At 36.2% G+C, this 24,379-nt stretch overlaps 1 protein-coding gene across 21 annotated transcripts in view; it reads right to left on the bottom strand.

The window, feature by feature from the left end:
- The window catches only part of Dnah6 (dynein axonemal heavy chain 6), a 284,182-nt gene that overhangs the window by 130,775 nt on the left and 129,028 nt on the right, over positions 1–24,379 (bottom strand). For all 21 annotated transcript variants that reach the window (XR_007342085.1, XR_007342086.1, XR_007342087.1 and 18 more), the window contains 7 exons: positions 20,673–21,228; positions 19,647–19,769; positions 17,488–17,670; positions 16,875–17,018; positions 5,673–5,894; positions 4,712–4,859; positions 1,915–2,072 (listed from right to left, as the gene is read on the bottom strand). Coding sequence is in view for 18 of the 21 variants with exons in the window: in XM_015499875.2 (XP_015355361.1) it covers positions 1,915–2,072; positions 4,712–4,859; positions 5,673–5,894; positions 16,875–17,018; positions 17,488–17,670; positions 19,647–19,769; positions 20,673–21,228 (1,534 nt within the window). In the remaining 3 variants the exon portion in view is untranslated. The remainder of the gene's footprint in view (positions 1–1,914; positions 2,073–4,711; positions 4,860–5,672; positions 5,895–16,874; positions 17,019–17,487; positions 17,671–19,646; positions 19,770–20,672; positions 21,229–24,379) is intronic.

Here is a 24,379-nt window from a genome sequence, read left to right as displayed (position 1 = left end):
AGCATGAGGAAAAGATTAACATTAAACAAAGACAAGTGGGGGGAGAGAAAGGGAGAGAGAAGGGAAAGCATATGGAAATGGTAGGAGACCCTCAATGTTACACAAAATTACATAGAAGAGGATGTGAGGGGAAAGGGGGGGGAAACAAGGGAGAGAATTGAACAACAGCAGATGAGGTAGAGAGGGATGATGGGAGGGGAGGGGAGGGGGGATAGTAGGGGAAAGGAAAGGTAGCAGAATACAACAGTCACTAATATGCCATTATGTAAAAATGTGAGTGTGTAACCGATGTGATTCTGCAATTTGTATTTGGGGTAAAAATGGGAGTTCATAACCCAATTAAGTCAAATGTATGAAAGATGATATATCATGAGCTTTGTAATGTTTTGAACAACCAATAAAAAAAAAGAGATGAGAAAAAGGCCTAGAAAACATCTCAGAAGTCTACAGGGCTGCCTCTCCCATCACAGGCCTAGAAGCTTTCTAGACTTGGTTGAAGTAGGAGCCCGGGGTACTATTCATGGGCTGCTCAGGGACTCTACAGGATTATGTTCCTTGTTTTCCAGAAAAGCACCCCACAGAGACTGTGGCTATGATTCAAGTAGGCCTAGACACTGCTTAGCACATGGCAGACCTTGGCAGCATTCACACAGTGCTTGTGCACAGAATGAAAGAGTGATGGGGTCATGGCAGCTTCCACCAAGATGTCAAAGAAAGTCAGGGAAGCCAGGCAGAAGTGTGCTGTGAGGGGAGCCACCACAGAGAGTTGCCAGTGGAGCAATGCTTAATGAAGCCATGGGAGTGGAGCCTCAGCTGAGACACCAGGAAGTGACTAGCTACGAGCAGTGTGCAATACCAGCTTAGGTAAGCTGTGGCCATCAACTTGCAGCCCAAGAAAGCAACTATGTGGGACAAAACCAGCAAATTGTGTAGCTGGGGTTTCCTGAGGCTTTGCAGACCCATGGTATACACAGGATGCCAGAATTGAAGCAGTAAGATTTAATGCCAGCCCTGGCTAGGTTTCAGACTTGCTTTGGGCTGATTACTCCTTCCTTTCAGAATGGAAATGTATACTGTGTGCCTATCCCACCTTTGTAGACAGCTTTGGTTTTACAGACTCACAGCTGGAAGCAGTTTGCATTGAATCTCAGATGAGAATTTGGGCTTGTGATTAATGCTGGAATGAATTAAGGTTCTGGGATTTTTTGGGTGGAATGAATTATTAGTATGGTGTATATAAGAAGGACTTGAGTTTCAGGGGCCAGACAAGAAATGAAATGGTTTGAATATTGTCTTTTTCTACCAAAACTCATGTTGGAAGTATTCCCCCACTATAAGGAATTAAGAGGGCAGAAATTCAATCTAACTATGATGTTTAGATGTGGGCCTTTTGGGAGGTGATTAAAAGCAGATAATGTCAAAGGGTGGAGCCCACATGATTGAATATTTGTGGCTTTATAAGAAGAGGGGGAAGAGAGATGACACACACACATGTATTCCCTGTGTCATGCTAAAGCAATGCCCTGCATTGTCCCAGAACTCTGCCATTAAGAAGGCCATCACTAGATATGGCCCCTTACTTCTGAATCAGAGCCATGAGCCAAAATAAACCTCTTTTCTTTAGAACTTACCCAATCTGTGGGGTTATAAGCAACAGAAAGCAAATTAATATACCCATGGAAAGACACAGGGGGAAGTTGGCCATCTACTAGTTAAGGATGGAGGTTTCAGAAGAAATTGATCCTGCTGATACCTTGACTTTGGACTTCCAGTCTTCAGAATTATGAGAAAATAGGTTGTTTATACTACCCAGTCTATGGTCTGTTATGGCAATTACATAAAATTAATGTACCACATATTTCCTTGCCATTTAAATTTGAACACATTAAGTAACGATTTAAAACCTAAAGTAACCTGTATATCTTTCCAAAAGAGTTTGTTTCTGTCATAAAATCCACCAAAATCTTGATACTGGCGAAGTAATTCAATGGGAGGCTGAGAGCCATAGCGATCCAGTCTAGGCATATTTAAGTCGTCAACAAAAATTATAACTTGCTTATTTCCTGGTGCCCCTGGGAAAACAAATTCAATTTAGTAATTAAATTTTTTTTTCTTAGAAAGTACAGAACAAAACTACTGTGGTTTGTTCCCACCCAAACTCATGTTGTGGCTTTGTTCCTAATATACTGATAACATGATGTTAAGAGGTGATGAAGCCTTTAAGAGGCATCTGAGGTCATGAAGGATCTTCCCTCAGGAATGGATTAATGTTTTTATTATATAAATGGGTTTATATTATAGGAGGTTGGCCCTCTTTTCTATCTTTTGCATGTGCTTGATTGCTCTTTTGCTTTCTGCCAAGAATTGACCTGTATGAGGCCCTCACCAGAAGCTGAGCAGCTGCCAGCACCACGCTCCTGAACTTCCAAGACTTGGAGCTAAAAAACCTTTCTCTTTATAAATTTGTCAGTCTCAGATATTCTGTTATGATAATGGACTAAAAAAAAAGAAAGAAAGCATAGGTATGGCTTTGCACTCAATGAGAGTCATACTGACTTGCGAGTCATACTGAGTTTAATTCTTTTCTCAAGAGTGAGGAGAGACCTAGCAGAGTCCCACTCCAAGGAGACATATCTCCTTCTGTCCCCATACAGGCCCTTCAGCTAGATGTAGATCTGGCTCCGAGGCCCACATTGTTATGTCAGGTTGTTCCTCACCCTTACTCTCAGAGCCCATAATACTGGTAGCTCTCTAGTGAGGTCTGGACCATTCTCAAGTCTCAGCACATCAGTGCCCTCACTAATTATGGGGCCAGGGCATGGGTGTGGAAAGCTAAAGGTTCTCTTTCAAAAATGCCATCTCATCGCCCTCACATGGAAAACAGTTCAAAATTCAAAAGCATTCCCATTGCATCAAAGGGAAATCAAAGCGAAATCCAGGATTGTGGATATACACAATGCCACATTTAAAGAAAACCAATACATATACTCATCAGAAAAAATAATTAGTGATAGCAGAGAAAAAGTAGCAACTGAAGAATAGGAGGTGACTTCACCTATTCGGTACCCAGTGCTTAAGACTAAAGGACAAATAGCCATTTCTCTTTGGTTGGTATTAATGTTGGATGGTAATTCCAAGGTAACTGAGAATAACTCAGAATTTTACTCTATCCTCTGGTTCCTGAAAGCTGAGAAGCATGAACCAGGATTTGGAAAGGATGTAAGGGAATCATTTTTAAAAATCTGGATCCCTCATCAGAAAATAGACCAATGTCCTGTGTCTAACTGAGCAGGTAAAAGAAAGCTGTGAGGCAGTAAGCAACTCCAGTGTTTGGCATAACAGAGCCTATTAGATGCTGTATACTGTACAAAGCAGCTGGACCTGAGTTCTGACTGGTAACCCACCCAGAAGGGCTGTAGGTTGGGCAGGTGAACTCTAGCAGCAAGAGGCTGGAGGATGAAACTGAATGAAGGTTGAGACCCTGATTCCCAACCTCAGGGAATCTTCCAAAGGGGAGGCTTAATGCCTAAAATGAGGACAGACCTTATAGGAGTCCCTCACAAGAGCCTAATCCTGAAAGTGCCTCTCAGACAGGTTGGGCAGTCATTCAGCACCAGCCAGAGAAGCAGGGATCATCTACATGCCCACATGCCTATTTAACTATCGGTCAGGGGGAAGACACTTGTGCTTTCTTCTTTTCCCATCCCAACATATCAGTTTTTCCTATGTGGAATGGGCGTGGGATGGAGGTAAAGAATATCCCATTTCCCCCTCTATCTCCAGTACCTGGAACCACAAAGCTGGCTTATGACAGAAGATAAGGGGAACTTCAAATTAGGTTTGGGGATTGAAGTTTTACATTGGCCCAGACTCAAAACATCTGAAGGTGACCAGAGCTATTTATCTTAAATAATTAATAAGGGTGGGTAAAGGAGATCCCTGACTTAAAATGCTGACTGATGCAAAAACCCAAATAGTTTCATGTTTATTCCCCACTGAGTTCAGAAACTCAGTGTGCTAGGTAAAATCAGAGTTGTTGATTTTAAATAAAGGGAAATCAATTCAAGCCTGGGTGGATCGAGTGAGAGCCATGAAGAAGCAAAGACTGAAGATGTTCTGGTTTTAAGGGGATGGTAGAAATAAATGGCTTGCTTATAACAGAAAGATATCTAGATATTGGGTACAGGAAAAATATCACTAATAGAATCACCTTGCTTTGGTTTAAATATGCTTTGTCTCCACCAAAACTCACGTTGAGGCTTGGACTCCAATAGTGTTTAGAAGTACTGAGACCTTTATGAGGGATTTATGTTTTCTTGTGGGAGTGAGTTCTTGCTCTCAAGGTACTTCATTGATCACCATGAGAGTGGGTTGTAAGTTCTTGTTCACTTTCTTTCTCTCTCATCATGTGACCTCTCTCTCACATATGTGTTTCTGCCAAGTGATGCTGTCCACCTTGAGGCCCTCACCAGAAGCTGATGAGGGCCTCATGCTCTTGGACATCTATAACTGTGGGCTAAATAAACCTCTCTCTTCTTTGTAAAGTAACCAATCTCAGGTATTTTAGTGTTGCAACAAAAATCAAACCAAGGCACATCTTTACAAATAATGTAAGAAAATATCCAATTTTCCTTTACTATTTGTGGTGTTTATATAATTTATTGGCTTAGCGAGTAGTTTATATAGAACAAATTAAAATGACAGTTCTTACCTAGAATATTTTTTCTTTTTTTTTCCAGTTTTGATTCAATGATCTCTTGTGTCCTTGCAGATGAAGTTTGGGCAGAAAAATTTAGATAAACAGGGACATAGCCAGCAGATTCCTGAATTCTAGTTAGCAATCCTTTGGCAATAACGGTCTTTAGATTTAAAAAATCAGTTTGTTAAGCTCACATTCAACATAACATATTTTTCAATAACCTATATTAGTATCCTGTGCACTGAGTAAGAAATAATATAAGAGAGAAGTTAAGTCCAGATTGAAATGTTCTCTATTATTTAGTTATACTAATCCAAACCAAAAAAAAAATTCTAATCAGCTCTATCTCAGAAAAATAATCTTATTTTAGCTGCCTACCCAAAGCCATCTTGGTTAGTATACAAGACAATTTGACAATGAGAGTTACAGGAAGATTTAAACTTCTTTTGGAAATAATTTAGATGGGAAATAATGAACCACCGCATATGTGGAATCTTCCAAAATAAAGATCAAGCAATCAGAATCCTCCTATTACCTTACTTAAAAAAAAACATGAAAATAATGTTATTGTCATATCAGGTAGAAGTAAACAGGCAAGAGGGAACCAACTGAATTTCATCAATAGTGCTTTGAGGACAAAAACTATTTTGGACAATTCTTACCCAATCAGTGCAGTAGCAGTCCCACGAATACCAACAGATAGAATAATAAAGACCCTAAACACAAACTCTGGCCTGAAAATCTACTATGGTTTACATAATATCAGCCCAAGGATTTATTCAGAAACTGGCAAACTCTGAAATAATTCCTAGGGTCAGTATAGATTTAGTACAGCCATAGACTTCCTGAAAACATAACAAAATTTTAAAAAATTTCCCCTGAGAAATGTGTGCTATTTCTGGTGAGAATAATTCTTAAGTTCACCATGCCTTAATGTTTAGAACAGAACTTTTTTTGATGTTAGGTTTCCTACCTTGCCAACTCCAGTTATTCCAGTAAACAAAACTGAATGTTTGACTGCAAGTAGTTTTTCCATTAGATACCCAAAGCGCACTGTGTCTGTTGTGGGGACAAGCATTTCAAAAAACGGAATATCTCGGCTGTACTTGAAAGTAGGTATAATTCGTTCCCAGGGATCCATCCGTTTAGTGTCAAAGTCCACACGAATGCTCCAAAGATCACCAGAACTCGGAAGCTAAAGTATAAAATCAAACACCACTTTCAATAGGTAATAGGCAACACAGCAAATTGCAATAGACATATTCTCATAGAAACAAAGGGAAGTCAAAAAACATGAATTTATTTGGATTTCTTTTTTTCTTTGTGAAGAGTAAGTGTTTAAGTATCAGAGGTTAATTTTAAAAACAGAATCATGTAACATAATGCATGGAAAATTCAATTTACTAATTATATTAAAATCTCATATCAGAAATACAAAGTATTTTCAATATAATTCAAAATCCAGGGGCTTACTCTGTGCCAAATATTGTGCTTTGTGCTGGAAACATGTGCTGGATGAGACCCAGCTTCTGTCTTCAATGACATGGAAGACATATGCACTTCAGCTAATATCCATGGGGAAATGAGAGGTCTCATGAAGATGCTACATTTACAAAGGAAGGATGGCTAAGTTCAATTTGCAGAGGAATTATGGTGGTGGCTGAGATGCAGGAAAGCTTTCAGAGTAGTAATGTTATAGATAAGACTTGAAGAGCAGGCAGGAATAAGATTGGTAAAGAAGGATAGGGATGGGGAGGAAGAGATCAAATTCAGGTTAAAAATATAGAGTATGAAGACTGAAGCCGTGGAAAGTATAGTGCATACTGAGAACCATTAAAGCAAAGTGAGAGATAAGAGTGGGAATACAGACAGGAGCTAGATTGCACAATGCATTATGTATCAAAGAACTCAGTTAAAGATTCTAAGTAGGTGAGTGACATAATCAGATCGTATTTTAGAAGGTTCATTCTGGCAACTATATAAAGCAGTGTTGTTTTAAGCTCATTTAATAGTGACTGACTCTTAGTAAGAAGGTAATTTTACATGGGGATCCTGTACAGACATACAAGCACATCTACAAATGTATAATATTTGCCCCTGCAATGTATAATTCACTCTGTTTTCTATTTCACCCTATTAAAAAAAAACTCTTTTGAGGCGGAACACAACATCTTATGCCAGATTTTAAGAGTTCAGTTTAAAGAGCTCATGTTATAAAGTTATATATGCAAACAGTAATGTATACATTTACCTCTGGATCAAGACATAAAACATGCCCAACACTTCAATACTGTCTTCCCCTTCCTTATTAATACTAGACACACCTGCATTCTCCTATGAAGTAATTACTAGTTTATTTGTTCTATTTATCTTTTCATCAATACCACATTCTCTTCATTACTATTGCTTTATTGGTTTAAAATCTTTTTCTTTTTTCTTTTTGACAGTGATAGGGATAGAACTCAAAGTATCGTGCATGTTAGGCAAGCACACCACTGAGCTTCATCCCCAGGTCCTTGAGTTCTTAAAATCATGTAGTTTAAGTCCTCCAAGTTTGTGTTCTTTAAGATTATCTTTGTTATTATAGGGTTTTACATTTTTAAACAAATTTTAGAATGAGAATCTGTTTCCATAAAAACCCTATTGGGGTTTTGAGGTTGGAATTACCTTGAATCTTCAGAATATATTTGGGAGAGCTAACCTCAATAGTTATAAATATTTTAACCCACAAATGTAATCTGCATATCTCTATTTATTTAGATCTTTAAAAGTTTCTCTCAGGAAAGTTTTTAAGTTTTCAGGGAAGTCTTTTACATCTTTAATTAGATTTATCTGTTTTTAATATTTTCTTGCTCATGTAAATGATATTGCTTTAAAATTTCACTTGTTAACTTTCTGTGGACTTTAAATTCAATAGCTTTGCAAAATTACTTATTAATGTTAATAATTCGTGAATTTTTTTAAGATTTTCTACATATTCAATATTGTTTCCTGAATATAATGATGAATGTACTTCTTTCCTTCCAAAGTTTTTGTATGTTTTATTTCTTTTTCTTGCCCTTCTCACACTGGCTAGAACCTCCAATATAGTGCTGACTAAATGTTGTGATAATGGTTATTTCATTTCCAAAAACTAGTTATGATACCTTCATGGTAAATTAATAGATTGTGACCTATAATTTTAAAAGCATGGATAGGGTGAATTATATATAACTGAACAAAAGTCTAGGAAATAAGAAAGACTATTCTAGAAGACACAGAGAAAAACCCCACATAAATACAGTTATCTCATAATAGACAAAGATGCCAAAAACATCGATTAGAGAAAAGATAGCCTCTTCAACAAATGGTGCTAGAAAAATAAAAAAGCCCTATGTAGCAAAATGAAACTAAACCCCTATCTCTCACCATGCACAAAACTCAACTCAAAGTGGATCAAGGACCTAGGAATTAGACCATAGACCCTGTGCCTAATTGAAGAAAAGGTAGGCCCAATCTCCATCACATTGTATTTGTCCCTAATTTCCTTAATAAGCCTCCTAAAGTGCAAGAAATAAAATCAAGAATTCAAACTAAAAAGTTTATCCTCAGCAAAAGAAACAATCAATGAGGTGAAGAGAAAGCCTACATTTTAGGAGCAAATTTTTGACACACGCATGCCAGATAAGCACTAATCTTCAGGATATATAGAGAACTCAAAAAACTTAATACCAAAAACCCAAATAACCCAATCAATAAATGGGCTAAGGAACTTAACAGACACTTCTCAGAAGATATACAAGTGATCAACAAAATATATGAAAAAATGTTCAACACCTCTAGTAAATGCAAATCAAAACTACTCTGCGATTTCATCTCACTCCAATCAGAATGGTAATTATCAAGAGCAACAATAAGTGTTGGTGAGGATGTGAGGGAAAACGCACACTCACACACTGCAAATTGGTGAAACCACACTGGAAAGGAGTATGGAAATTCCTTAGAAAACTTGGAACGGAATCACCATTTGACTCAGCTATCCCCTCCTTGGTTTGTACCCAAAGGACTTAAAGTCAGCATGTTATAGAAATGCAGCTACATTAATGGTATAGCAACTCAATTTACAATAGCTAAACTGTGGAACCAACCTAGATGCCCTTCAATATATGAATAGATAAAGAAATCATGGCATATATACACAATGGAATATTACTCAGGATTAAAAGAGAATAAAATTATGGCATTTGCAGGTATATGGGTGGAGTTGGAGAATATCATGCTAAGAGAAGTAAGCCAATCCCCCCAAAACCTAAGGCTGAATGTTCTCTCTGATAAGGGGATGCTGACCTATGACGTGGGTGAGGCGGATGGGAAAAATGGAGGAACTGTGATTGGGCAAAGGGGAGGGAGAGAGGAGGAGGGTACATGGGCATGGCAACGGCAGGAAAGATAGTGGAATGAAATGGACATTGCTACCCTAGGTACATGTGTGACTGCACATATCATGAGACACTACATTGTGTAAAATCAGAGAAATGAAAAGTTATGCTGCAGTTGTGTACAATGAATCAAAATGCATTCTGTTGTCATATATACCTAATTAGGATAAATTAATTAATTTTAAAAAAGAAATAGGCTATTCTATAGCTCAGAGAAGAAATGGTAAGTACATAAATGATTCAGAGACAGTGAGGATGAAGAGAGAACATATTTGAAAAAATATTTAGGTGATAAAGTTCATTGAATTTAGTGTTTCACTTGCTATAGGGATGTGAGTTGAGACTGTAACAAACCTTAAGTTCTGACTAGTATTACACGGATAAGGCTCTTAATTGAGACAAGGAACACAAATCTAGTAACTCATTCATTGGTACTTGCAGACAGGAAAAAGAATCCAACTTTGCATCTGGACTCCCTCCTGCTGCTGAGATGGAATGACTACTGCCAGGACAGTTTTCTCGAACTGCTCTGCCAAATATCCTCTGGTCACAGTCCATCAATGGCTATCCACTAACAAAGGAAAAGAGCTAAATGAAAAGATTTTCAAAGTGTACAATAGCCTCTAAGTTCTACATATTCAGCCCTCCCCTCACTAAGACACCTCTAACTTTATCTCTTAGTACCCTCCCATTTGGCCATTCCACTCTGAGCTCATTACCCTCTCCGTTATTTTTCAGAATTGCCAAGTGCCTTAGTGTTTAATGATCTTTGTACTTTTCCTTCTAACTGAAATACTTGCCCCTTAAATTATTGCTAGCTCCTTGACTTTCTTCAGGAGTTGTTATTAATTGGATCTGAAATGTCTCCCCCAAATTCATATACTTGAAAGCATGTCCAATGCAGCAAGGTTCAGAGGTGGGACTTTTGGGCGATGACTGGACCATTAGGATTCTAACCTCATTGGTGGAATAATCATTGATAAATAATTGAATTGATCAATAATTTGATCAATAATTTGAAGGGATTATTGGAAGGCAGCGGAAACTGTAGGACGTAGGGCCTATTTGGAGGAAGTAGGTTGCTGGGGACATGATCTGGAAAGGCGTATCTGCTCCCTGGCCCATTCCTTTCCTCCCTCCTTTCCAGTTGCAATGAGATGAGCACTTTTCCTTTACCATGCCCTTCTACCTTAATGTAGACCCAAAGTGATGGAGCCAGCTGACCATTGGCTAAAACCTCCGAAACTGTGAGCCAAAATAAATCATTCCTTCTGTAAGTTGCTTGTGTCAGGTGTTTTGGTAACAGCATTGAAAAGCTGACTAACACAGGACTCTAAAAATATGACCTTATTACTAAAACTTTCCTATCATAAATGAACCAGTTCTTTGCTACTTCCTGGCACTCCCTATCAGCTTTACTTGGACTTATTTTTCTCTAAAGCATTTATCACCAACTAATGTCTTGTATATTAGTCTATTCCTGACTCCCTTAACTGAAATGTAAGCTGTATAAAGTTAGATACTTTGATTACTTGCTTTACCCCCAGTTTCCAGAATGGTACTATGATTTAATAGGCTTTAAATAAATATTTACTGAATTGAACGCTGAATAATTGATTTGGGTCACCTCTTGCTGCCCGTGGATGATCCACATCACTTCTCTGGAGCTAGTTGGGGTTTGTCTGTCTGTATCAAACTCCCTATAGTCCCCAATCTGTTTCATCCTGCTCAATTATAATACAATCACTTTGAAGATGCAACAGGGTTTCATATCTATTAGAAAATCTTAGGTTCATTAGGTCTTCTATTCTTGGGACATCCTTTTAAATTTTTTGATAAATTTTAATTTTGATACAATTTTTACAAACTTTAGAAAAGTTAAAATAATAGTACAAATAATTCTCATATATCATTTACTTAGATCAATGGATTGTTCGGTGTTTTGCCCTATTTGCTGTCTCATTAACTTATTCCTGAGAGTCAGTTGTATACATTATTCCACCTTATCCTAAACAGCTGAGTGTTTATTTTCTAAGAACAAGGATATTTTATTACATAACCATTATAAAATAATCAAAATCAAGATTGAACACTGACATACTATCTAATTAACTTATATATTCAAATATTGCCATCTATTTCAGTAATGTCATTTATAGCTATGTTTTTTCAAGTCTGATATCCAGTCCAGAATCATACATTGCATTAGGCTATGTATCTTTAGTCTCTTTTCATCTAGAAAAGCTCTTCAACTTTCTTTGTGGCTCATGACATAGACATAGTTAAAGCATACAGACTAGTTTATTTGATAAAAATGTCCCTCAGTTTGGATTTTCCTGGTGCCCTCTCATGATTAGATTCAAGTGATGCATTTTTTCAAAAGGATTTCACAGAAGCAACATTGTACACTTTGTAGTGTACCATTGTTGGGAGGAAGGCACAGGTGTGTCCTGATATTAATGAAGTTAAACTGATCACATTCTTAAGGTGTTGTCTTCAATGTTTCTTTACTAAAGATACTATTTTTATTTTTGCAATTAATCAGAAATTTGTGGAGATACTTTGGAACTTGTAAATAATGCTTCTGATTAAATATTCACTCGCTAATTTGTCATCCATTGAATATTTCTTCCTTAATCAATTTTACAATAATAGTTGCAAGGTGATGATTTTCTAACTGTATCCATAATTCCTTCACTGTAGATTAGGAAGAGCTTTTTCTTCTACTAATTTGTTTGATTAAGCATAGTTCTGTTATCAGTATGACCTCATAGATTTTTATTTCCTTCAAAGGGTCATAATCCCACTCTACTAGTATTTGATGTTCAAAACTATGCAGTTTTGACTGGTTGGAGTTCCCTTTGGACTCGATTCTGCATTTTTTTTGACATGTCCCAACATTTTTTTAAGCACTTTTTGTTTTTACTATCTAAAATAAGATATTTGAGGTTATTGTGTACTTTCTCTGCCTCAGTTCTGAAAATGATTATTTCACTAAGGATGCTAGGTTCTCTGTGGAGAACAATAGTTAGAAAGTAGCGTACTAGGTATGCACATTTCCATCAAAGTGTTATTTCTAGCTCCTCAACACACAGAACTAGGATATTTATGTATGTATAAATTTGACTCCTGATAGTGTTACATACTGCTAAACTCATTGCAAACTGAAAATATCATAAGTTCAAAAATGCTTTTAATAAACCTAACTTATTGAACCCTATAGCTTGGCTTACCTTAAACATGCTCAGAACACTTACATTAGTCTATTGTTGGGCAAAACAATCTAACAAAAGCCTGTTTATTTTTATTTTTTGCATTACAATTCTTATTACACATATATACCACAATTTTTCATATCTCTGTTTGTATATAAAGTATGTTGACACCCAATTCATGTCTTCACTATACAGATTTAATGTAATTTCGATCAAAATCCAATGGCATTCCTCATAGAAATAGAAAAAGCAATAATGAAATTCATCTGGAAAAATAAGAGACCCAGAATAGCTAAAACAATCCTTCGCAGGAAGAGTGAAGCAGGTGGCATCACTATACCAGACCTTAAACTATATTACAGAGCAATAGTAACAAAAACAGCATGGTATTGGCACCAAAACAGACTGGTAGACCAATGGTACAGAATAGAGGACACAGAGACTAACCCACAAAATTACAATTAGGTTATATTAGACAAAGGTGCCAAGAACATGCATTGGAGAAAAGATAGCCTCTTCAACAAATAGTGCTGGGAAAACTGGGAATCCATATGCAACAAAATGTTTGTATGTGGTGCTGAGGATCGAACCCGGGCCGCACGCATGCCAGGCGAGCGCGCTACCGCCTGAGCCATATCCCCAGCCCACAATTATCTTATAGTAGACAAAGGCACCAAAAATATGCATTGGAGAAAAGATAGCCTCTTCAACAAATGGTGCTGGGAAAACTGGAAATCCATCTGTAACAAAATGAAATTAAACTCCTATCTCTCACCATACACAAAACTTAACTCAAAATGGATCAAAGACCTAGGAATTAAACCAGAGACTCTGTGTCTAATAGAAGAAAAAGTAGGCTTTAATTTTCATCATGTGGGATTAGGCCCCAACATCCTTAATAAGACTCCTATAGTGTAAGAATTAAAACCACGAATCAATAAATGGGATGGAATCAAACTACAAAGTTTCTACTCAGCAAAAGAAACAATCTGAGAGGTGACAGAGAGCCTACATCCCGAGGGGCAAATTTTTACCCCTCACACATCAGATAGAGCCTAAACTCTATAATAAATAAATAACTCAAAAAGCTAAGCACTAAAAAAAGCAAATAACCCAATCAATAAATGGGCCAAGGACCTGAACAGACACTTCTCAGAAGAGGATATACAATCAATCAACAAATATATGAAAAAATGTTCATCATCTCTAGCAATTAGAGAAGTGCAAATCAAAACCAGTTTACATTAATTATTGACCATCTCATGCAATTTATGGAATACTGTGCTGAAAATACAAGTCTAAAAATTAGTAAAATAAATTTACAAGCTAGAATTTAATATTCATCTATTGTAAAGAGTTTTAATGGACTCCACACCTTAATTTCTTTATAACGAAAAAGGACTTCTAAATTTTTAAAAAATACAATAAAATGTTATCTATGGTTGAAAAAATGAATTAAAAAATCTTAGGGGCTGGGGATGTGGCTCAAGCGGTGGCATGCTCACCTGGCACGCATGGGGCGCTAGGTTTGATCCTCAGCACCACATAAAAATAAAATAAAGATGTTGTGTCTACCAAAAACTAAAAAAAATAAAGATATAAATATTAAAAATTCTCTCTCTCTCTAAAAAAAAAAAAAAACCTAGTATTTTTTTTTTGAGACTATTGTGAATGGGATAGTTTTCATAATTTCTCTTTCAGTGGATTCATCACTGACGTATAAAAATGCATTTGACTTATAGGTGTTGATTTTATATCCTGATACTTTGCTGAATTCATTTATTAGCTCTAGGAGTTTTCTGGTGAAATTTTTTTGGATTTCTAAATTTAGAATCATGTTGTCAGCAAATAGTGATAATTTGAGTTCTTCTTTTCCTATTTGTATTCCTTTAATTTCTTTTGTCTGTTTACTCTGGCTAGAGTTTCCAGGAGTATGTTGAATAGAAATTGTGAAAGAGGGCATCCCTGTCTTGTTCCAGTTTTTAGAGGGAATGCTTTCAATTTTTTCCATTTAAAATGATGCTCGGCTTGGTATGTTCCTACTCTCCCTGTTTTTTCTAGTGTTTTGAACATGAAGAGGTGCTGTATTTTGTCAAACACTTTTTTTCTGCATTTATTGAGATGATCATATGATTCTTGTCTTTAAATCTATTGATGTGATGAATTATGTTTATTGATTTTTTTTTAAATATATTTTTTTGAATTTTTTAATATTTATTTACTTTTTTTAGTTTCCGGCGAACACAACATCTTTGTTTGTATGTGGTGCTGAGAATCGAACCCGGGCCGCACGCATGCCAGGCAAGCGCGCTACCGATTGAGCCACATCCCCAGCCCTATTGATTTTTTTTATATTGAACCAACCTTGCATCCCTGGGATGAACCCCATTTGATCCTGGTGCATTATCTTTTAATATGTTTTAATATGTGATTTTCCAGGATTTTATTGGGAATTTTCACATCTATGTTTATCAGGGATATTGGTCTGAAGTTTTCTTTCTTTGATGTGTCTTTGTCTGGTTTGGGTATCAGGGTGATACTAGCCTTATAGAATGAGTGTGGAAGGGTTCCCTCCTTATCTATTTCATGGAATAATTTGAGGAGTACTGGTGTTAATTCTTCTTTAAAGGTCTTGTAGAACTTGGCTGATAATCTGTCTGGTCCTTGGCTTTTCTTGGTTGGTAAGCTTTTGATAGTATCTTCTATTTTATTGCTTGAAATTGATCTATTTAAATTGTGTATTCCCTCTTGATTAAGTTTGGGTAGTTCATATGTCTCTAGAAATGTGTTGATGTCTTTGAGATTGTCTGCTTTATTGGAGTATAAATTTTCAATAGTTTCTAATTATTTTCTGCATTTCAGTAGTGTTCATCATTTGGAAAAATAAGAGACCCAGATTAGCCAAAGCATTCATTAGCAAATAGGAGGCATCACAATATATCAGACCTTAAAGTATACTACAGAGCAATAATAGCAAAAATGGCATAGTAATTGGCACCAGAATATATATGTAGACCAATGGCACAGAATAGAAGACACAGACACAAACCCACATAAATACTGTTATCTGATACTAGACAAAGGCACCAAAAAAAGATACATTAGAGAAAGAATAGCCTATTCAACAAATGGAGCTGGGAAAACTGGAAATCCATATGTAGAAAAATGAAATTAAACCTTTATCTCTCACCCTGCATTAAAATGAACTCAAAGTGGATCAAAGACTTAGGCACTAGAACAGAGTCCCTGTGCCCAATAAAGGGAAAAGTAGGACCAAATCTCCACCATGATGGCTTAGGAACTGACTTCCCTAACCAGACTCTTAAAGGGCAAGAGTAAAAGCAAGACTCAATAAATGGGATGGATTCAAACTAAAAAGCTTCTTCTCAGCAAAAGAGACAATCAATAACATGAAGAGAGAGCCTAAGGAATGGAAGAAAATCTACCACAAGCACATCAGATAGAGCACTAATCTCCAGCATGTATAAAGAACTCAAAAAACTTAATACTAAAAAAACAAATAACCCAATCAATAAATGGGCTAAGGAACTGAACAGACATTGCACAGAAGAAGAAATACAACTGATCAACAAACATATGAAAAAATGTTTAACATCTCTAGCAATTAGAGAAATGCAAATCAAAACTAAGATTTCATCTGACTCCAGTCAGAATAGCAATTATCAAGAATACAAGCAACAGTAAGTGTTGGTGAGGATGTGGGAGAAAAGGGACACTCTTAGATTGCTGGTGGGACTGAAAATTGGTGCAACCACTCTGGAAAGGAGTATGGAGATTCCTTAGAAAACTTGGAATGAAACCACTATTTGACCCAGCTATCCTACTCCTTGGTTTGTACCCAAAGGACTTAAAGTCAGCATACTATAGTAATGCAGCTACATCAATGATTATAGCAACTCAATTCACAATAGATAAACCAATTAAATGCTCTTTAACAGATGACTGGATAAAGAAAATTGTGGTACATATGCATAACTGAATATTACTCACCCTTAAAGAAGATGAAATTATGGCATTTACAGGTAAATGGATTGAGCTGGAGAATATCATTCTAAGTAAAATAAGCCAAATGCCCAAACCCAAAGCCTAAATGTTTTCTCTGGTAAGTGAATGCTACTCCATAATGGGCAGGGGTGGGGAATAATAAAGGAACTTTGGATTGTACAAAGGGGAGTGAGGGGAAGGGATGGAGTATGGGGATGGGAAGGATGGTGGAATGAGATGGACATTATTACCCGATATACATGTATGTTTACACCATTGGTGTGACTCTACACAATGTTCAGCCAGAGGAAGGAGAAGTTATGCTCCATTTGTATACAATGTGTTACAATGCATTCTACTGTCATGTATAACTAATTAGAACAAATTAAAAAATAAAAAAATAGGGCTGGGGATGTGGCTCAAGTGGTAGCGCACTCGCCTGGCATGCGTGCGGCCCGGGTTCGATTCTCAGCACCACATACAAACAAAGATGTTGTGTCTGCCGATAACTAAAAAATAAATATCAAAAGTTCTTACTCTGGCATCAGGGTTATCATCAAATTGTGTTCTGATAAATGTATCAAAAGAATCCCAATGATTTTCATTTAGGTTTCCACCCAAAGACCATAAGTAACAGAATACAAATGTCTGGCATAGCACAGTGTTCAGTTTCACTTGTTCCTAAAAAATAAAGAAAATAGTTTTAATATTTCATAAATAAACATAAGAAAAATCTTAAGTTGTACCACATATGTTTAATGGCTCACAAAATGGAATTTTCTTATCTACATAATTAAATATTGAAGAGACAATGAATGAAAAGGCATATGTAGGAAGAACAGCTCAAAGTTGTCTTTTAGCTGCCTATTATAACTTTTCTAAATGCATGCATAAAGTTATTTAAGCAGATTGAGACTATGTTGTACACTGCATGTGAATTGAAAATTGAGTAGAGGACTAAACTATAGGACCTCTAACATTTCTTCTAACTTTGAGCTTCTATGAAACTAATAATAGTCATTACTTCTCTGAAAAATTAACTTGAAAATCAATGACCTATATTTCAGAAAATTTAGAGTTAATTATTTGCAAAGAATCTATACAATATTTCATTTTCTTAGCTTCACAACAGTAAGAAAACCCTTCATACCATTGTCAAGTTAATTCCATCTTTTCCCAATATCAAAGACTCTAATAAGCAACAGAGGGTAGTAACTTTGCTGATGTCCACTTGTGGGATTGCTTGGGTGCACTTTTTGTTGATAAAATGTAAACCTTCATCAACATAACGTTGGAAAAGGTTCAATATATATTCTTGGGCTTCCTCATTCAGCTAAAAATGAAACAAATAAATAAAAGTTTAACAAAATCAGATGAAACATATCATTATGTTTAGAAAGGAGTTGGCTAAAATCCATATATTCAATGCATTCAGTAACCTTTAGACCCGAGGACATAAGCATCATAAAGTATGAAACAAATTTTAAGGGAACCTTATATGATTAGGAAGGAACACAGGAAAGAATTACTGGAGAGTTGAAAACATTCTACTTCTTGGTTTGATAATGAGTACAGAGGTGTTCATTTTATAATTATTTCTTAAACTGCCAATACATATTTCATGCACTCTTCTTTACTGACAACCTTTTATAATTAAAAACAATTAAAAAAGAAGAAACACAGAAGATATCATTTAAGTATCTCCCTGTCAGGCAAAAAGGAATAATTTCCAAAGATTTAAAAATGAATTCAGCCCCCTTAACAGTCTTATTCAACTAGAAGCCCTAGCTAATGCAATAGAGCAATAAAAGGAAATAAAAGTCATACAGATTGGAAAGAAAGAAGTAAAACACTTTGTTCACAGATGTCATGATTGTCTATATATAAAATCTACCCCCAAATAACAAAACAAAACTGGAACCAATAATGATAGTAAGTTTGCCCGATATAGGTTAATATAAAGAAGTCAAGTATAAATGAAAAATATGTGGAATTTGAAATAAAAAATATAACATGATTATATATTAGCATTAAAAATGAAATAACTTTAAATCCAATAAAACATGTACTAGATCTACATGAGAAAAACTACAGTGCTCTGATAAAAGAAGCCAAATAGACCTAAATAAATGAACAGATAAACCATGTTCATATCTAGGAAGATTAGTGTTAAGATGTCAGTTTCTCTAAATTTCACCTATAAATTCAACAATCAAATTCCTAGCAAATTTCTTTATAGATACTGAAAAACTGATTCTAAAGTTTATACAAAAAGGCAAACCCCCCAAATCACCAAAACAACCCTGAAGAACAAAGCTGAAGTTCTGACAAAACCCAACTTCAAGATTTAGTATAAAGCTATAATAACAAGACGTGGAAAAAGGATTAAAAAATAGATCAATGGAACAGAATAGAGCTCAGAAAGATGCCTGTACAAATATGGTCAACTTATTTTTGACAAAGAGCAAAGGCCATTGCAATGGAGAAAGATAGTTCCCTCTGGTCCATCTCCTCATTTATCCCCATCCCCCCTTATCTCTTTCTCTTTCCTTTCTCTTCTTTCTCTTGCTCTAATTCATCTTTGGAGTGGGAGAGGCAGAGAAGAAGATTGTTCCCTTGGAGAAGTAATGGGATAGTGAGAATTATTATAAATGTTAAAATGTTGTTAAGGTAAAGAAAAAATCCTATTTTAGAATGCAGGAAATTCAGAGGCTAGCATGGAACTGAGTTGTTTTGGATAATAATGTATAGGATTTCCTTCATTTGGAGTGGAACTATAAATCTGAGGTCAGAATGTGTCATGGGTCTTGCACCTATGACAAGGGTGGAAACTTTTCTTTCCTTTCTGGCTCTCAGAGGTGTTGGGGGTTCCTAAAATATAAAATCCAGTTAGTGTTTGTATTTAACAGTTCTTTTTATTCATAGTGATTTCCTCTTTTTACCCTTGTGCCTTCTGCAAAGCCTTTCCATGGTTCAGTCTTATTCTATCTGTATTTTTAGGGACTCAGGAAGTGGCTTGTGTTTCTACTGTCAGAAACCAGTCTAAGAAGAAGCCAGGAAGAGCAGACTGGAAGCAGAGTGACTCTGCAGGCTGGCAGGCTGAGGTAACAGATAATGAGGAAAGACTTGGGGAGTATATAAACATTCCTGGAAGACCCAGGAATTCTTAGGGAGAAGGACAAAATAAAATTTCCTCAACTGAGAACAATGCTGCTATAACCTACTGCTATTTGTACACTCTGGGGAAGTGTGAGCCCCAACAGATGAAGATACTGGGAAACATCTGGTTGCACATTTGATTGCACTTACCTTTTTAGAAACCCGCTTCATCCATGTTTTAACATAAGGCATCCATTTTAGTTCTTCGGGATCCACAAACACCATTCCACATCGACTGACTGTTGCAGGAGAGGCAACCTTTAGATCTTGCACCTAAAATTGAAAAAAGTTGAACAGGAAATAGCTAATTATACTTTCTTATTCATCCAATTTCAGTGGTAGTGATTCAGACCTTTTAAAGTTTAACACCAAAAGGCTTCATGTGGAGGACAGTGGGAGGGCAATAAGTAATACGAAATGGAGAAGCAAATGTAAGTGAGGCATAGGGTAAAAAAAATGAGTGTAGGAGGACATTGTCAAATCCTTATGGGCAGGAGCTGGGTATAGTGGCACACACCTGTAATCCCAGCAATTCAGGAGGCTGAGGCAGGAGGATTACAAGTTCAAAACCAGTTTGGGCAATTTAGTGAGGTCCTGTCTCAAAGAAGGAAAAAAAAAAAGAGCTGGTGGTGTAGCTCAGTAGTAAAGCATCCCTGGGTTCAATCCCCAGTATAGGAAAAAATATCAGAAGGAATAGGCATTTATTTATTTTTCTTTTCTTCTCTTTACTTTTCTCATTCTTGTGTCCCAATAGCTAGCCAAATTCATAGTACACAGTGGACATTTAATCAGTAATTAATGAATGATTAGACCTTGAGTGGTCTCTTCCATATTTTGTAGCAGTATTTGGTTCCACATCCTTTCTCTAATTTCTTGCCAAACATTCATACCACAGTAGGATAATTTATTCATATAAAATAATATTGTTTAATGAGGAAAAATTTCAAAGAAACCAAGTGCTAGGAAAACCAGAATTAATTCTATTTCCCATTTATAGAGACAGGAACATTTAAGAAGCTTTTTCAGGATTGGCAACTATTTCAAAAGGATAATTTAATAGGTACTTATTAAGTAAACAAAATAGCACAGATGGTAAATGATACATCAGTAAAAAAATTAATGATGGCATGCCAATTTTAAGGAATGATTTCATTCCACAGTAAGTCATACATTTACCTCAAAGAGCATGTGGATCTGAGGTGTGAGTTTAATCCTTTCACTGTTAGCCAGGCAAAGCATCTTGTTATCATCCAATACTGTATTTAAGTTTTCAATCCAAAGAGCATCCACTGGTCCATCACTGATGATCCATTTATGGTCTTCTGAAGTATCATTCACAGCTGCTCGGACACTTAGTGCCATCAAACCATCTTTCCATTCCAAGGTTATGTTATTAACTTCACCATATAATTCACCCATGGTGATTGATTTAGGATTAAGAACATACGTTTTAACTGCTTGATAAAAAGGATTGCCTAAATCAAGTTTTTGTAAATTCCCTAAAGTTTCTGCTAGTATTTGGTAAACTGTGGTCTTGCCACCTCCTGTTGGCCCAACTAACATAACACCATGCCTCACAAGCATAGTTTCATAGAACTGTATCACTTTTTCAACCATACAGATTTCAGGCTGAAGGTTTTTTCCATTCATGACATCCACAATTGTTGACTGCAAAATACCATAGTCATGTTCTGGAATTTGGACTCCAGGAAAAAGATCAGATATGATTCCACTGAGAAAACAAAAATAAAATTTATTAGGAAGCAGTGGTAATTGATACTTTCTCATATTTCTACAATTACTTGATTCTTCTGAATATGCACAATATTAGTTTGTCCTATATGCTGTAACAGAAGCAATCATTTTTCTCTGATATCTCGTATAATTTTGTTTCCTGTACAGTAGACCAATGTTCTTAATATAATAGGAACTCTCTGAGGATATGCAATATGTCTTATGTTTCTGTATTGCTAATAGTATGTGGTATGGTACCGAACACATAGAAGGTGATAAATTTATAAATTTATTTTAAAAATTATATTTGTGTCTCAGCTTTTTCCAAATGTATTTACCTACACTTATAACTATATATAGATATTCAGAAAAGTAGATGAGAATTTAAGTAGACAATGAATACGGGGTAAAAAAGGGAGAAAGGGAAAAGTTGGCTGTTTCTTTGAGGAACATTTTTAAGGGAATGTTTGTATGGGAGAAAAGAAATTAAATCTCTACCTTATATTTTATACACAAATACACTTGATATACAGTAAAGACCTTACATAAAGTGACAAAAGTATAAGGTGAAAGTGTGGAAAAAATAAATTTTGCTATATTGTGGTAAGGAGATCTAAGAAACACAGGAAGTCTACAACTGAAAAAAAAAATGTTGATAGAGTGAAAACATAAAACCGAACAGACAAAAAATATATTTATATGAGATTAAAGGCTTTATACATAAACTTAAAGAATGAATCAGAGACTTGTATTTTTCCAATGTTTATGTCAGATCAAGGTTATGAGTTCTTACAAGAAAAGAGCACAATAAAAACATGCTTTAAGGATATTAAATGTATAAGGTTGTGGAGGTGAAGGAAGATGGCAGAAGTGAGCTAGGCAGTGAGTCCTGATCTTATCACAACACAGAAAGGAGGCAGTAAAGGAAAAGCAGAATTGAGAGGTAGGTGGCAAAATAAATCCTCTAAGTATCATCATTACAAAGTTTGAGACCTGAAGGGACTGGAAGATAGGTTACCAGAGTAGATAAAAAACTCAGAACTTGAACCGAAACTGAAGGGCACCAGAGAGAGAAAGGGTGGGGAGTGGACATTCTTTTAAGCTCACTCACTTAAAAACTGTTGAAAAGACCAAATTTAAACTGCAATGGTAATATAGAAGGCTTCTTAAACAGTACAAATAGCTTAAAACCAAATTGTGTAAAGAGCTGGGAATCTGCAACCAGCTAAGTTCTTAAATCAGCATGGTGACTTCCCATGCCCAGACAGCTGCAAATTAAAGCAGAGGGAAGCCCCCTGCAGTGGGACCTCTTATAAATCCATCCAGAAAGAACTTCTATAAGGACCACTACTAGCCATAAATTGCAGAAACCCCCACCCTCTTTCCCTCCCTACATAGCATTCACTCCGTTGCTTGACTAAGACAACAATGAAGCATCTTTGGCCTCCCAAAAAGGAAAATAGATTCACCAGGCCTCAGTCACTGACAATGCGGGGAGGCACTGTGGATACTTGTAGGACCTTGCATCAGATTTAGAAAACATAGAGAATCAATTCCTGCCATTCACAGCCCAGGGCAGCAGAAATGAGAATCCAAGTGAACCACTGGAAACCCTTCAGACAGTACCTCAGAGAGCAACATCAGCCAGGGTAATACCTCTGTACCACAGATCATTCACAGAAAATCCACAACCAGAGTTTCTATGTTCACAGACAGCCACCAGGATCTTCACTTCTGCAAAAAGGATCCAGTAGAGGAGAATAGGTACCCACAACACACACAGGGGCACTTCAGAAGCTGAATTATAAACTATTACACACAACAGAATCAGCCAATCCACAACACTACACTCTCTGAGCAGTGAGGTGCAGGCCCCTGAGCTGACAAACCAGAAGCTGCTGGTAGGAGGTTTATAGCAACTAGGGAACTGGCTCTTGTGCCCCTGCAACTCAGAAGAGATCCATAGTTAAAGACTGATGGACATCTGCTAAATGTCCAAACCAGATTCAACAAGAATTTTCTTCACCTTGACATGGTATGCTATAAAGTACTCTAATATCAATTTTGATTATATAAATAACTTAACTCGAATGATAATTGTTAACCCAATAGCCAACATTGTACCCTCAACCCATTTGAATATATTCCATCTAATGGTTTAAAACATCAATTGGAATCAGTCTACCTATATTTGTGTTCCTAGTTCTAGTTTATACCTGCTTCTCTTACCCACTATACTTGTACTATCTGGTACTACCTCAAATAACATCCATTCATCTATTTCTGCTTTCAACCTTCATGTAAATTACCCTTTTATTCATTCTCATTCTCTCTCTCTCTCTCTCACCCCCTAATCTTTCATGCTCTCTCCTTTTAGTCCATACTTAAGGTTATAATAATTTTACCAAATTTAACAACTAATATTTTAACCTGTTCCAGAATTTTATTATAGGTTTATGCCTGAAATTGAGGACCATAGAGAACAATTGCAGCAAGTTTTTGATATTATAAGGTTGAGTAGAATGAGGCATGGCTCAGAAGTCATTATAGTAAATAGGGCTCAGTGGCATCTCTTAAAGTGGGGAATAGAAGAGGTCCCACATTGAATTAAAAAAATTAATTCACAAAGTAGTCCTTCACTTAAAAGAAGAAGCCAGAACTATACTGATAGAAGAGTAGACATACAAACAACATAAAAAAGCAAGGGACCAAACCATCCCAAACAACCCAGAATGCCTCAACAACAGACTGTTGACACCACAGCAGAGGAAATGTCAGAGAAGGAATTGAGAAACTTCAGAGTTAAACTGTTCTATGAGATAAAAGATGACATAAGCAATGAAATCAGAAAATACCAAGAAGTGAAAGATCACTTCAATAAAGAGATAGAGATTCTGAAACAGAACCAAACAGAAAATCTTTTTTTTAAAAAATATTTATTGTTGGTTGTTCAAAACATTACATAGTTCTTGACATATCATATTTCACACTTTGATTCAAGTGGGTTATGAACTCCCATTTTTACCCCATATACAGATTGCAGAATCACATCAGTTACAAATCCATTGATTTACATATTGCCATACTAGTGTCTGTTGTATTCTGCTGCCTTTCCTATCCTCTACTATCCCCCCTCTCCTCCCCTCCCC

This window comes from Marmota marmota, unplaced genomic scaffold (genome assembly GCF_001458135.2).
Source record: "Marmota marmota marmota unplaced genomic scaffold, marMar, whole genome shotgun sequence".
Taxonomy (NCBI): domain Eukaryota; kingdom Metazoa; phylum Chordata; class Mammalia; order Rodentia; family Sciuridae; genus Marmota; species Marmota marmota.
The sequence above is the reverse complement of the archived record's forward strand: the minus strand, read 5'-3'. Positions and strand labels throughout refer to the sequence as shown.